At 40.7% G+C, this 16,380-nt stretch overlaps 1 protein-coding gene across 3 annotated transcripts in view; it reads left to right on the top strand.

Annotated features, from left to right (window-relative positions):
* The window catches only part of CFAP92 (cilia and flagella associated protein 92 (putative)), a 90,274-nt gene that overhangs the window by 41,282 nt on the left and 32,612 nt on the right, over nt 1-16,380 (top strand). For all 3 annotated transcript variants that reach the window (XM_042455481.1, XM_042455480.1, XM_042455479.1), the window contains 3 exons: nt 6,090-6,262; nt 9,993-10,172; nt 16,190-16,374. In XM_042455481.1, coding sequence (XP_042311415.1) covers nt 6,090-6,262; nt 9,993-10,172; nt 16,190-16,374 — 538 coding nt within the window. The remainder of the gene's footprint in view (nt 1-6,089; nt 6,263-9,992; nt 10,173-16,189; nt 16,375-16,380) is intronic.

Raw genomic sequence — 16,380 nt, 5'->3', positions numbered from 1 at the left:
AGCCAGATGCTTCTCTGGTCTTTTCCTCTCTCCACGAGCAGGGAAATGGTAGGGGAAGGATGGGACTGTTGTTGCACAGTAGTAAGTCCTAAGGGGGCTTTGGACATTGTAGAGGGAAGAATAGTAACTTCTGCAATGATCAAAAAATACATACACAAGTGCAAAGTGAACTTACATTTGCATTGCCAGCCAGTGTTTAGGGGCAGTTTAATTGAGATCTCTAAACTCTTACCTTGCCTAGTAAGTTGTGATAACTATCAGGGTGGCTTTTTATAAACCAGAGAGCGCTGAATTCTTTTTCGCTCAGATACTTGATTTGCCACAAATCACTAACATGCAAGTTAAGAATGTTTCTTAGTAGCATTTTTTAACTGACTGCCCGGGGCTGCATCTAATGCCATGCTGATCTTCCCAACCAAGCTCTTTGACCCAATAAAATCAGTGAATGAAAGAGTGGTGGCAGCACTTTGCAGATTTCTGCAGATCCCCTGTCTCCTGGAGCCTGTCATTCAATTTGTCATACTGTTCCAGAGGTTCACCTCCAACCTGCTGGAACAAATGTTGGAAAGAAGCAAGGAACTGCAGAGGAAAGGAGGAAATCAGTGAAACTCTTGCCTACTTCAGTTCCTGGTGTTCTTTCACTGATTCAAAAGCCATCTGTGAGCAGAAGGACCATTTTAAATATTATTGGAATGTTAGTCTAGGTAGCAATAGCAAACAAGCTGGTAAATAATGGTACAAGATTAGAGCCAAAATAAGGCCTCTGAAAAATAATGAGAGGGTGACAGTGTAATATGGAGAACTCCTAGGTTAAGAGAAGTACGGCCTTTTGTTTATATAATATATCTGATCTAGTCTGGCCTGCCATTATCTTCCTTGAGATAATTATTTGGATATGGGGACTATACAGGCCATCCTTTTGGGGTGGTCTGCAGCTGCCTCTTTACTGGCATGGCCCAGCCTCTGTAGAGCACAAAAAGGAGCTGGAAAAACTGGCTCCTTTTTGTGCCCTCGAAGGAGCGCCATAGCTGCCATCTCACGGCGTGATGATGCTCCTTTGGTGTTGTGTTGTTTGGGCGCTGCACCGGAGGTGCATCATCATGGCACATGCTGTGTAGACAGGCGTGCACCACAATGGCGCCCTGGTAGGGCTTGGAGCATGCGGATGCTCAGCCCTCACCCCACCCACAGACTGGAGCTTTTCACCAGTCTCTATAGGGCCATGGTGCATAACCTGCTGCCTTCACAGCAACAACACAAAGCATGTGGTACATCTTTGTTCATCTTCAAAAAAAGAGGCTTTAGCCTAGCTGAGGCATAAAGAGAGCTAAAAAGAAGACCTCTAGGCCTTGTGGTACAATGGTTTTTCTGTAGCTAAGTGACCAGTGCAGTGAAAATCCAAGAAATGAGTCTATTCCCTGCAGAGCATGACATGCTAAGGATCAGGATTAGTCTGTGGCTTTTAAAAAGTGGGATCTGTCTCTTCCTTTTGGGTGTGGTTGTATAAGTGTGTGGTTGTGCCCCATCAGAAGAAGAATTTAGCTTTCCAAAATGAAAAATAATATTTCTCTAGTACACAGTCTCCTTAGCATATGTCATGCGGGGGTGGACACAGGGGAGTAGAAGAATCACATGGCCATAATACTTCATCCTTCCTTCTTTTGACTCCAGCAAAGGCCTCAGTGGGGTTGTAAACTTCCACAGATGGCAAAGCATGTTCTCTGTTGTTCTGCTTGCAATCAGCAGATGAGAATTTGTTTCCAAGGACCAAACAATAACTCTTGAAATATGGCAGACATGGAACGTACATCTATTAGCTTCTTGCTTTAATCCCAACACCTGGAGATGTTTTATTCTAATTGATTACCTCGAAGGATTCTATCCTGCTGCAGGAAAAAATTGTTTTCTGTCACTAACAGAAATGAAATGGACATAATGATTTCAGCTTTGAATGTTAATGTTTCCTTACTCCTTCTTGTGCTGTAGTTCATATCTACTCTTAAATGTACTGTAGTTTGTTTTAAACAAAATAGTCTGCTCCTGAGGCACAGATTATTTAGTTTTATCAATTTTCATCTGACAAAAGCTTGATATAGCTATGCTTTTGAATTCTTCTAGCACTTTTCTGTTTGAGAATCTGCAGGACTGCTGAACTACAGTGGCATAAGAGGAAATAAATGGAATTTCACTGTAATATCTATTTGTTTATACTACAGATTTATGTTCCAGTTAGATTTCACAAGCCAAGAGGAGATAAATGTAATTGCAATGTAATATTTATTTGTTTATGCTACAGATTTATGTTTCAGTGAATATGAAAAATACCACAGTGATGTACTGCATAAAACATATAGTAGTATGAAATGCAAAAAAAATCAAAACAATACTTGATTGAACTCTATAAAAAGTGTGAATGAAAATATATGACTTAAGCAAGGTTTAGTCTCCCTTATCCAAAAAGTTTGAGTCCAGAAGTGTTTTGGACACCCTCTGAGATGTCACCTTGTGCATTCTGCAACCCCCTAGAACAGGGTGAGGCACCTTGGCAGTTGAAAAGTATTGGCTCTTAACAAATTTACACAGTTCCTTGTTTCTTGGATCTGGCAACTGAATTGTCTCCATGCATCAGATAGTCTTTTCAATAACTGTTTAGTTTTTCAGCCAGTTGAATTTATAGTCACATCAGACATAATTTCAGTTTGGCTCGAAATCTGAAATTTGACAGGTTTGGTTGGGCATTTGCAGGAAAAATTTGCTAGGTTTTAGCATTGGGCCGCCTCATTTATATGGGCCATTCAACACAGTTTGGAGCATAATTATTTGCTTGAGTGATGTTAATATTAATCAATTTCACATGATTATTCAACGTGTCAAGTTCTGTAAAATCTCATTGCACTGGTCATATTTCATCTGCATTATACAACTCTTCTAGTTAATGGCATACACCAGTATTCAGTGATGATTAATTACATAATAAATTCTTGCCAACAAATACTGCAGTGTTTAGTGAGTTTTGCTAGAATCCTTTAAATTATCCTTTGTCATGGCTGCCACAAAATATTGTAAAGCATGATTTTAAGCTAAGCCTTCCCTTACATGTATGATTTAAGTCACAGATGAATTAAGAACTGAACAGGCTACTAGCAGTATTTCTCATTAAGTGTATCATTACATCCCAGCAATACATACACCTTCCTACAGGCAAGGAGGAGAGAGTTTTCTGAGTCTTTATTTTAACTTAACATTATACAGAATTATATCCTTGCTTGGTTAGAAAAATGGAGTGCTGAGCCTTGCATCTTTTCTTCCTAATGGTTGCTACCAGATCTATTTGAATGAACAGAAATATTTTTTTCCTGCATCCAATCATATTCATTTCCAACAGTCTTGCTGCAAAAATAACTAGAGGCACTATTGTGCTTGGATCCTGAGATTTTCTTTCCACCCTCTGCATAGATGGCAACATTCTCTGACTTGAGTTCTACTTACAGTACACTCCTACAAAGCAAACAAGGGGAGGCACCATTCGCTATATATTCCTTCACCTTATATCCCTCCCAGTATATTATGAAGCACTGAGGGACTCTAGCACAGTGCAGGGAGGCTGCAGGAAAGAACCTAGTGGAAGGGATCACAACACCTTCTCTGAAGGGAAGGAGAGTCAGGATCCAACTTATAACAGAAAGTTATTTCAATGTGGTGTACTTCTGTTCTTATTGTTGTGGTTTTAAATGCTTTTAAACTATATTAAAGTTGTGGTTTTAATAGGATAGGTTAGTTAATATTGTTTCTAGTTGTACACTGTTTTAACATATGCTGTGAGCTGCCTTAGGACGCATTTTGGGAGAAAGATGGGGTATAAATTAAATGAATAAATAAATAAATAAATACTTTTGAGATATTAAAAACTCATAGATTTGCCTATTTCATTGATACTTATCTGGAGGTGCCATGGTTCGTGCCTAGGAATTTCTGAATACAGTAAGATAGCTTTACCAGTTTTTGAGGAGTTTTGAACAGAATTTGTTTTGACCTGCTGAATTTTAATGCATGTCAGTATTTAAGCAATAGACTTTGTGCTGACCCTAAAGGTAGTAGCCAAGATGTCTCATAATGCCCAAACAGCATAAGCATGCCACTGAAGCCATGATTTTTAGCCAGTTTTGGTGAAATTTTGGGGACAAGATCATGTATAATTTATTCCAAAGGTCTGTAGAAGCATGAATTGAAACATTTCAAAATGGTGGCCACAGTGGCGTCACTAGGATTGGTGTCACCCAGTGCGGTAACTCATGGTGTCATCCTTGTGGGTAAAAAATTACATCCAAATCATGGATTTGCAATATATATTGTTTTCCTTTCCATTCCTCTCCCTGAGCCCTCATTTGCTGTAGGCGCCTCCAATGCATCCCCTCCCCACTTGCAACTGAAGAAGGGACACTCCTGCATTGAATGCACTCCAGATACAGTACCTTCAGCCTCAATTCTGTTCATTTCATCCCTGAGTATATTCATTGATTCCATGGGATTTATCTCTGTGGTACAAAACCCATTGTCAAAATAATCCAGTTGAAGACCGCTTTAGCTGCTTTGGCTCAATGCTAGTAAATGACTAACTCTAAAATAATTTTATAGACAGTGATTTTAGTGTCACCCCTCTAAGGATGTTATCCAGTGTGGTTCACACCCTACACAATCCTTAGCGATGCCACAATATTTGATATTTATTTATTTATTTATTTATTGTATTTGAAAGTATATATGGTATACTAGCTTTGTTACTAACTTTGCTACTATGGGTGTTTCAAATACTCAGTGTTTGTGGTTAATACAGCATTTTATGTTGTTCTCTCTCTCTCTCTCTCTCTTTTTTTTTTACAGTTTGAAATACCTTGAAATCATCTTGAATACTTTTTGTTTAGAAAGGGAAGGATATAAATCATAACCAGAAAATAATTTAATAAAAAGAGTATTTCAAATATACAGGACATGTACACGTTTTTTATGGTTCGAGCAACATGAATAACATATGCTAAAAACTCATACATGAAAAACAAAATCACAACTCATTTCCAGTGTATGAAGGGATATAACCAGTGAGGGAACCCCATTTATTGACTGTTGCTTGTAAGAATTTCTTGCTTCAGAAAACTTTTTTTTTCTGTATTATGTGCTCAGTGAGTTTTTAAAATTTCCCATTTTTCTTGAATTTTGATTAAATGCAACTTAATCAAGATATATTGCCACCTGTTTCTTTAATTTCCTTAGAAATTATTAATGTGCAACTTTTTGAAACTAATTATAGTAGATAACACATGTCAAAATTAACTTTGCTCTTATTCTTGTTCATGTCAAAATTATCATATTTCTTGTTTTGCTTTGCTCAAGCAATGGGCACGTGAATTATCACACAGGGATCCACACGTAGAATCACAGATTTGGAAGGGGCCCCATGGGTCATTGAACCTAACCCCCTGCTCAGTGCAAGCTCCAACTAGAGCACCCCAGCAGGTAGCTGTCCAGCCTCTTTTTGAAGACCGGGATCCAGAGTCCACTTCCTCTCTTGGCAGTTGGTTCCATTGTCAACTGCTCTCACTGTTAAGATGTTCTTTTTGATGTTCAATCAAAATCTGCCCTCCTTTAACTTCAAACCATTAGACCACCATTAGACCTGGTCTGACCCTTGAGTACAGAGAATGAGCCTGTACCCTTGTCTTTGTGACAGCACTCTATCTATCTATCTATCTATCTATCTATCTATCTATCTATCTATCTATCTAGTGTGATAATGTCACCCCTCAGTCTTCTCTTTGCCAGGCTGAATATACTCCTTCAACCTCTCCTCATGTTTTAGACATGTGTGTCCATCATGGACAATAATTAACATCTGTCTTGCTTTTGAAAATCTAGGCCCAGTTGCATGAAGAATTAATATGGTTTACTGCATATAAATCCTTCTGTTTATGATTTTCTATGTTAAAATGTAACATCATTTTTTTTTTACTGTTGCCATGTATTTACAGCGTGTAACATTTTTTCCTCAAATGTCATGAACCTTCCCCCTCACTTTCGTTTGTTTTTTCTTCAAGCTTTATCAGTTTTTCTGGGAGCATTGCTTCTTCACTTAAAGACAGAACTATCCAGGAGGCCAAATTGTTAAAGCAAAAGCGCAATTCAAAATCTTCTGCTAAACTTGCTGGTGCTACAAGGTCTACTTTGGGAAAGTTAGCAAGCCATGCAGGGAAGAAAGACTCGTCTGGACGTGAGTACAGAAATGATGGGTAGTATAATCCTGTGAGTGAAAGTTTACTAAATCCAGGTCAGAGTAATAATTTGAGTAGATGGACTGTATCAGTTGTTAAATGTTAAATTAACCTATGTGTGAATCTCATTAGTTTAATAGCTATGTTCTGTTTGGGACTAGCAATTAGTTTTAGGATTATGTCTACACCATTACATGAATAAAGAAATAGCTTGATAAGACAGCTTTGAATTACAAAGATATCATCAGTTTTCCCCCCTATATTATAATCAGATACACTTTTGTGCTTGCCCTGTAATATATTCTCTGTGTTGTATTCGCTGTTGTATATTCTGTGTTGTCTCTCAGCAATTTCTGTTATCTAGCAACATAGTCTGGCCCTGAGGATCCTCTCCTCAAATCTTGCTGGCCCTTTAGAAAATTCAGTGCTGCTACCGATGTGGCCCTCCCTTTAATGGAAGTAAAAGTGGGGAGAATTATAAGGATCATTTTCTAACCTGCCCTCCTGCCTACAGATTAGGAGCAGGCATCTCTTCTTGAAAATGGGAACAGGCTCTCCTTGAGGAGCTTAACTCTTTGCCACCTCTGCCTTGTTTATTTTCTGCTTTACGTCCCCTTTTCCCATGCCTCCAAAGATCCATGAATTATGAGAACAGTTTCACACACTGCATCTTAATTCTCAAGTTGCCAATTCCCTTACAATTAAGGCATTTGGAGCTCTTTCTTCCATACATTTTTCATAAGCATTTAATACTTTCTGGGGCACACTTTGCTTGCTTGTGATATTAATGCCTGATGTGGAATGACTGGATTTCTGTCTCATGCTATTTTGAACGCTGCTTTACTTTTTTCCCCTGTGTCTCTTTTCAAAACAGTTTTTTAAAAGAAGTAGATAGTAACAATAATTTAAGACTAAATATCCTAAAGGCACAAAATCCTAATCTGATTTTGGAAGCTAAGCAGGGTCAGTCCTAGTTAGAACTTAGATGAGAGACCACCAACAAATACCAGGTGCTGTAGACTATATTTCAGAGGAAGGAACTGGCAAAACCATACCTGAGGATTCCTTGCCTAAGAAAATCCTATGAAATTCATGGGATCACTGATTCAACATAAATCAACAGGTGACAGGTACAAAACACACTGCAGAAATAATCCAGTTTGAGACTGCTTTAACTGCCCTGGAATTCTGGGGACTGTAGTTTTGTGAGACATTTAGCCTTCTCTTTCAGAGAGCTCTGGGGCCGCAACAAACTACAATTTCCAGGATTCCCTAGCACTGAGCCAGGTCAGTTAAAGCAGTCTCAAACTGGATTATTTCTGCAGTGTGTTTTGGACGATAGAGTAATAGAATTGGAAGATACTACAATGACCATCCAGTCCAGACACCTGTCATGCAGGAATATTTGGAGGCATATACACACACAACAATAGTTTGCATTCCTCTGAATCTTAATAAACTCTTCCAGAACATAGCCACATAGCCTGAAAAACCCACAAAAAACTATGTATGCCATTTGTGAAAGCCTTTGACTTCACTTCACCCAGTGGGTTTCCATGGTTGAGTGGGTATTTGAACCCTGGTCACCAGAGTCATAGTCAAATGCTCAAACCTCTGCACTATGCTGGCTGTCTCTTACTGAGTAGGATTACCTAAACTCAAATGTCTTCAGATGTTATATTCTCACTTTTGCCCTGGAAGAACTGGGCAGATTCAGGGGGGACCTCCCGAATCTCTCTGTAAGTAAGTGCCCACTGCAAATCAGGGGCATTTTAATCCGAATGCCCTCTTAGAGAAATCGGGTTTAACATGAAGGTGCCTGGCTGTCAATTAAATTTAGTTCCGCGATCGTCATAAGTGACGTTTGCAGCACTCATTGGGGCATCGGAAGTGTGCTTCCCCCCTCCTTTTTTTTAAAAGAGCAAGGCACCAGAATGCGCAGATTCTGTCAAATTAAAAACCTCCTCTCTCTCTCTCTCTCTCTGTGTGTGTGTGTGTGTGTGTGAGTGTGTTGTGGGTATTTGGGTCAGTGCAGGTTATGATCTTCCCTTGGCCCCATTTTCATCCCCAAAATGCAAGCTAATGCCATCTCTGTATCCTGTATCCCCCCTCCTTTCCACCCCAGAATGCCTCATACACATATAATAATAATAATAATAATAATAATAATAATAATAATAATAATAAATTCCTCACCTCGGAATGCCAGAAAAGGATGCCATGCCATGCATTCTTTAGACTACTCCGGAATTCCTTAGAGACAGTAGCAAAAGCATGTATCAATTTGCCAATTTGCCAACTTGGAAAGAGAAACATTGTAATATTCAAACTGTAGCATTCATTCGCAAAGGAAAAAAAGTTTTTTGCAAAGTACTCTTTGCAACATTTCCCCTTTGCTGGAAGCGAGGAAATGAAAGGGAAAGTGAACAAGCAGCTAGCCACGTTCTATCTATCTATATATCTAATATATATCTACTACCTGAAGCAAAAAAAAATTGCATTTTTTGTCAAAAATAATTTAAAATAACATAAAAAGCGGGGGGGGGGGGGGGGGGGGGGGCGGGGGGGGGGGCGGAAGTGCCTGGTGCAAGCTCCGTTTGTGCCCTGCCTCTGACCTGACCTGACCTGACCCCTTTCCTCCTGCTTACATTCTCTTCAGAGGAGGTTTGCCATTGTCTTCCACTGAGGCTGAGAGAGAGTGACCTGTCAGTTCCAACTAAAGTAGACCCATGGAATCAATTGGAAATAAAAGGGGAAATATAGTGCAAGCATTCTGACTGTAGCATCCGCATATAACACTAATAATAATAATAATAATAATAATAATAATAATGTCTCTTAAGTTCCAGGAGCAAGAGGAAATGAAAGAGAAATGTAACGCAGGCATTCTGGTTGTAGCATCCGCATATAACACTAATAATAATAATAATAATAATAATAATAAAGGCTCTTAAGTTCCAGGAGCAAGAGGAAATGAAAGTAGCACAAGCACACACACATTCTATGTCACCCAAAAAATCATGCGCATAGATTGTCAAAAATAAAAAATAAAAAGAGAGAGAGGCTACTTCTGCAGCCTGATTTCCCTACATCCCTCCTCCGGCTTGGCCCCGCAGCTCAATTGGCAATCATCCTCCTCCTCCTCCTTCCATCTGACCCTCTCCTTCCTCTGAGTGCCCTGGCTCCTTCATCCTCCTCCTCCTGCTCCATTATAGAATGCCCTCCATGGCTCCTTCATCCTCCTCCTCCTCCTCCGTCACTTTCTCCAGTCCCCCTCCACCCTCCCTCTGACAGCCCTTTGCAGCCCCCGTCAGTCACCCTGATTTCCCCTTTTAGCCTCCTCTCACCCTGCCTCCTGTCAGATTCCGCTTTTTGCATCCAGGCTCTTTCCTCCTCCTCCTTCTCCTTCTCTGATGAGGGGAGGGAATGCTCTGCCCTCTGCCCACCCTCTGACCTAAATCCCTCCCCTGAACTTGACCCAATCATGATCGGGGGCAAGTTCATATTCAGCAGAACCCAGGTTTTTTCCCCAAAAAGAGCGGCTTTTAATTCGATTCTGAATGTCCCGGGCTAAGTGGTATTTGCCGCGGAACTTGTGCATGCCTCGAAATGGATTGTGACAGATTTGGAGTGAATATGAATTTCACGTGGAAGAATTGATTCCTGATCTGGGGTAAAGTGTAGTCTGAATGGGCCTTAATCTAGTTTATCTGCCATCTTCTCTTCCAGTTCTCCTCCAGTTATCAGAAAGGAAGAAAACAGCACAGAAAAATACTATGTCTGTTCCAGAAAAGAAAAGTGGAACAAGCCACCACAAATCGTCTACTAAAGAAGCTGCTGCTCAAGCAGCACTGGCAAGGAAATTTGGAATAGCATTTTTGCAGCTCAGCCTCATGCCCCTACTCTCAGGTACTTTCCCCCTTTTAGTACTAGGTAAGGGGAGGGGTCAAAACATAACTTGTTTATTTAACATGCTGAAGCAGTTTTGCATTAAAGTGGCTATAGGGAGGTGCATTCCTTTTTGCTGTGAGGATTTTAGTTCTAGGATGAAAAGGTGTTGATGGGATTTCTCGGGAGGCTTTCACGTTGTGGATACAACACATTCAATCTGGCAGAAGCAGAAGATCTCTGGTCCTACTTCAGAATATACATCAAGTGTTGGGTGGTATTTTGTAGTGACTGGGATACAGCTGATGCACAGCTTGCTGAGGAACTAATGATACTGAATCTGCTGCTGATTGTAAAAGAAAATAAATCTACAAAAGTTGCTATCCTGAGTAAAAACATTACCAACAACTTACCAGGCCACCAGTCTACACTTGCTAATGTTTGGTCATCAATTTTCTATGGGGGGGGGAGAAAGGGCTGATAGTCTTTCAATTCATAAAAGGTTCACTACTGGTTGTGTTGTTACATAATTCTTTATCAGCCTGGGAGTAAGAAACAAACCAAGGAAGCCTTGGGTGAATGATTCTAACCTTGTGTGCATCTTGCCTGACTCACTGCATGGAAGCACACTTATTGCAGTCTAGAGAAATAAAAACAACAACATATCTTTGCCCCTAGTGAATAGGACCTGAGGAGAAGATAGATGATTTCATGAGGCAAAGGCTGGGTAATATTTTTCTTAAGTTGTGACCAAGCCTGTTTGTGTGTGACATATTCTTTATGTGAAGCTGGGAGTGCTACTCTCAGTACTCTTTAAGATTCAGTCAGTGCCAGCAGTGTATAGATTATGTGCAGAGGTTACATCATGGATATTGAAGGTCTAAACGAGAAAGATGACAGCTTTTGTAGGTAGCTGGCAGTGATGCATTGGTACTAGGATAGTGAGAAGGAGAACTATGGATCTAAATATCAGAGGACCATTTCTCTGTTTTCTAGTGAACACAATTCTGTCTGGGCTCAAATCAGCCACAGGCATTGTGGTGTTGAGAACTGTCTAGTTCATATAGTGAAATCAGTGTGCAAAACAAAAAGGTGAATGTTAAAGCACTTGGTGATGGCAAAGTAATAGAAAGATGGGCCTGTGATTAGGAAACCTATTTCATATTTATTGGAAAAATTAAATGGTGGCTCAGTGTGAAAGTTAAGAAGCTCTGTAGTGAACAATGTATATATGAACAACCTATCTAGGGTGCGTTACAGACCGCCCCTTTAGGGCAGCCTGTAGGCACTCCTTTCCCCATCGGATCAGAGCCTCAGCTGCCAGAACGGCAGCCTCCGAGGCCCCAATCCACCGCTTTCCAGGCCGTGGGGAAGTGGCAAAAGGCTGCTTCCCCGTGGCCTGGAAAGGGGTGTCCTTGGGGCTTCAAGCCCCAAGGACACCCAATGGCGGCAGGGAGGAGGAGAAAGGGGCTGCTCAGCCCCTTTCTCCCTTGTGTCGCTGGCACAGCCATCTAAAGGCTGCACCAGCAACGCAAATCCTGGAAGGAGCTCCATTTCGGAGCTCCTTCTCACACCGTGGAAAGGGCGCTCTATGCACCCTGGTGCGGCGCCTGTACGTCACAACCACGCCACCTCGTTTGGAGGCGGTGCGGTGGTGATGTAGCAATGACGGCCCCCGTGTGGAACGGGCACCGCCATTTTGTACGGACTCGATCCGTACTAGGGTTAGGGGCGTCTGGAAGGGACAGCCCTTTCTAACCCTAATATGGACCCAGTCCGTACTATTACGCCCATCTGTAATGGGCCTAGGACAGAGGATGAAAAAGTGTGCTTGAATGGTTCAGTGTGTCATCCTAAAGCAGATAAAGAAAAGCAGTCTGATTTTTGAAGTTAGTCATTCCGGTATTTCTTAATGTTTGTAAATGTGACCTTATTACGTAAGGTATATCTGGCACATAAAATAGGTTGCATTAGATGGCTGGAAAAAATGAAGTAACAAAGGCATGTTTCAATATCTGATTATTATTATTATTATTATTATTATTATTTGCTTATAATTATTAAAAGCCTGAAGTTTCACTGCAGATTAAATGGTGCCCATTAAGCTTCCTTCTTAAATGAATCTTTGAAAAGGAGGATTCATATATTCTAATGAAATACACACAATAACTATTTGTAATCTATTTATATTGTGAGCTGCCTTGGATCCCTTTTTGGGAGAAAGGCGGGATATAAATAAATACATGATAAATAAAATCGCTACAACCATAAGAAAATGCTTGGCCATTGCTGTGCGTGTGAATTGTCCTAATATGTAGAGCAGACTTAATGACAGCAGTAACATTTTATAAGATTGCATGCCAAGAGATTGTCGCTGAAAAGGAAAATACTTTAAAGTACCTGGTGAGGTAAAAAGGACATTCTTCTGTCTGTAGAACATGTTTTGAGAGTTTTGACTCCTGTTAAAAGCTTCATAAGGATATTTTCCCTGCATGCTACGCTGTTGAAGAGCTTCAGCTCATACAAGTTATCAGGCCTTGAGCACATTCTTTTTGACATCTTTGCTGAACATAGCACAGACACTTGAAAGGTAAAAAAAGAAAAGAAAACCTCCTGATAAGTTCAGTTCCATTAGAAATGCAAGGGTACACAACAGCAGCAGCAGCAGCAGCAGCAGCCCCCTGAGACCGCACGCTGCTTTGCTGGTTTAGCTGACAGCTTGCATACAAAATTACCTCTCTGCTGCATCTTTCCTGATGTTTCGCTCTCAATTGAAGCTGAAGCTTCAAGGGCATTGATAAATTAATTGAATGGCTGTCTGGTGCACTCAGAGCATCTTTCATTTTCTTCTGTACTGTGTAATTTTATTCAGCAAATGCTACTGATATTTAAAGTTACAAGCTTTCTCCCCCAATTGTGTTAAAGCATGCCTGTAAAAAATGCTCTAGGATGAATTCTAAAAATATTCTCCTTTTTTGTGTGGCCACATATGGAAATAATTCTTTAACACAACAGTCCCTTCCAATTGCCACTTCTTCTGGCAACCTGATTTCCATAACAAAAATTTCTCCTGCTGATCTTTCAGCCCCCCCTGCTGGTGACCTATGGAATATCCAAGTCAGATGCCAACTTCAGAAGCTGGCTCTTGACAAACTGAACTGCCTTTTAAATTCTAGTCCCTCTTTCCATTCATTTGATGGATTCAGAACATAGGGGAGTATTATTTTATGAAAAAGGAAGAGAGAATTTTGAAGATCTGAAGTGGGGTTAGGCAAAGTGTAGCTCCAGGGCCACATGTCCTTGACAAGGAAACAATTATGGCCCTCCAACCGTACACACTCCCCAGACTACCTCCCATTCCCAAAAGGGTGAAACCAAACATTTCCTAAGGGTGTGGGGCAATGCACCTTTTAAATAGGCTGGAGGATCCCTCTGTGCCAGGGGTTCCCAACCTGGGCTGCCCACACCCCCAGAATGTGCAATACAGAGTTTCAGGGATGCGACAAAGAATGGTTTGTGTCCTTGAGTAACATGTCATTGTTATGCTATGGAGGATGCCCCAAAACCAATATTTTATTTAGGGGAATTTGTAATTAGCTCAAAGAGAGCCTTAACTGGCTGGGGTAACACAACCTTTGGGAGCTATCACAGCTTTACAGGGTCCAAATTCACACAGAATTCCAGAGACATTTTCAAATAAGAATTAAATTTATTAAGGAGAATTAAACAAACACACAAGCAACCATGCATGCACACAAGGACTAGGGAAATCAAAGATGGGAGGCTGAAATAGAGGTGAGGCTTCACTAACAGTGATACTTTACCTAGACGGATCTTGACTCCAGTCACTGAAGGCCTGGGACAAGGCAAGAGGGCTCAATAGCTCCTGCGGCACATGGGATGGGCGAGCGTATTGAGGTGCTGAGCCAAGTAAATTGACAGAGTATCTACCTGCTACTAAACTGAGCTGAAGACTGACCAGTCTTTATACCCAAGTATTTATACCCAAAAATGTCACTTAGGCACAGATACCAAGGGTTGAAAATATTAAATGGTTTGAAATCAGTTTTCCAGATGGGGAATAAAAGAGTGAAACTGTATTGAATGGGAGAGTGATAAACATGCATTCCACAGACAAGAGGATTATTGTGCAGGATCGCTGATGTATTGTTTGTGTTAGAGCTTCTGATCGCAGCTCCTTTGTCTAGGGTCCCCTTACCTCCTCTAAGTGTTCTTCACCTATCTTGATCCAATCTAGGTGGGGGTGAAGGCAACTCCTATTGCTTGCTCCTACATGCAAAGGTCTGTAGTCAGCCCTCTGTTTTCATGGCGGATCCATTCCGGACCTCCTGCGAAAATGGAATTTCGCATATACTCAAGCCCCATAGGCTTAAATGGGGGCACGTACCCACAAGCGGCTGTGGGCATGTGCCTCGGGCGTGCACCCCATTTTAATCCCTTCTGTTTGCTCCTCATGAGTAAGCGAGGGTCGCGGATATGAAGTCTACGTAAACTGAGGGGCAACTGTACTTCAGCAGCAGGGCATCTGCAGCAGGGTCATAGAAGGATCACCCAAGCTAGTGTATTTCATTGCCACTTTGATATAAAATATGAAGGGTAGATCAGGGACCCAAAAACTTGGGGTATCATCATGAGTTATCACTCAACCAGCTGCCAGTGTGACTTGGGAAGTGGTAGTAAGTAAGTAAGTAAGGACAAACAATAGTTTCATTGTTTATTTAATCAAAAGGAGATAATTTTACAATTTACAATAGTTCACATTTTTGTCTGAATAAATTAGAATCTAATTGCTCAGTTTAGATTGGCATTTATGCACTGAGTTAAAAGTATGTTTTTTAAAAAGCTCAGTTTGATCACTTGCAGTACATGATTCAATTTGCAGTTTAAAAATTAGAAATTAGTCTTCTTCATATTCAATTGTGATAATACTTTTGTTGGGGGTGAGAACATTAACCAAACATTTTCTAAGGGTGTGGGGCATAGAAAAGGTTAGGAACCACTATTCTATGCTGTGTGTGCACTCCCACACAAATCACATTTTTTCAAAGATAGAAGTGGATTTCTGCCCATTTCTGATTTTAGCATTTTTGGCAGTGTGGAGCTCATACTCCAGTTGCCCAGCCTTGATCTAAATGGGAAGGAGACACTGGGAAATACATGGAAGCTTGCATAGTGGGGAAATTGTTAATGGAATCATAGCAAATGTGGGGAAAGACTGGTTTAAAATTTATGATGACTAAGAAATCTAAGGTATCAGAAGATAAAGTACCTAGAAAAAATACTTATGAGGATGTTAAAATGTAGAACTAGATTGAGTGGCAGATGATAAAACATCAACTGTAATATGAAGTGAGGACAAGTGTGGCTTGTTGCCCTCAGCAAGTGCTTCCTTACAGAAAAGGGAGCTGGGTGGGAGGAAGAGGCTATGCAGTATAAATCTATAAGGCAGGGATCCCAGACTGTGCCATTTACTAGACATGTTAGGGAACAAATGTACATAATTTCCTGAGATCTACTAGTTAGGAAGCAAGGAAATGGCATGCTGGCTCTTGATGGGTGTATCTGCACTACTCAGTTAAAGCACTTTGAGATTACTTTAACTGCCAGCACTCCAACCTATGTACTTTTGAGACTGGTAGTTTCAGGAGGCACTTATAATTCTCTGATAGAGGGATCTACTGCTGTATTCTAATGATTGCGTTACCTAATTCAACCTCCCAACCAAACTACAAATCCCAAGATTCTGTAGGATAACGCCAGGGCCATCGAGTCCAACCCCCTTCTTTAATGCTTTCTGGAATGGTTCCTTCTTTGCAACTGTTTTTGGGTTTACAGTTGGCTGTTTTGTTTTTTGAGATTCTTGTCATTTGCATAAGTTGCTAAAGTGGCTGAGGATGTTGGTGTGGTCCAGTTGAAAGACAAATGACTGAGCAGTGACACAGAACATCATTCTTTTTAAGCACAGCTGTTTCTACATTATATTATATTAATATTCAGTTCCCTTCCTCCTTCTTCAGGAGAACGCTATGTGGCAAGTCAACTGAAAGAGAAGTCCCTTAAAATTTTGGATGCATACTTAAGCTTATCAGTGGAGAAGGCTCTCATGACAGAGAAACAGAAACAAGAATTAAACCCACTAGTTATCAGGATTAAGTCTGCAAGATGTTTACCAACCACTCCTGTTCCAATTGAAGTGCTGCAGGTAATT

This window comes from Sceloporus undulatus, chromosome 2, assembly GCF_019175285.1.
Source record: "Sceloporus undulatus isolate JIND9_A2432 ecotype Alabama chromosome 2, SceUnd_v1.1, whole genome shotgun sequence".
In the NCBI taxonomy this organism is placed as follows: Eukaryota; Metazoa; Chordata; class Lepidosauria; order Squamata; family Phrynosomatidae; genus Sceloporus; species Sceloporus undulatus.
Note: the sequence above shows the minus strand (reverse complement) of the source record. Positions and strands in the feature narration are given on the sequence as shown.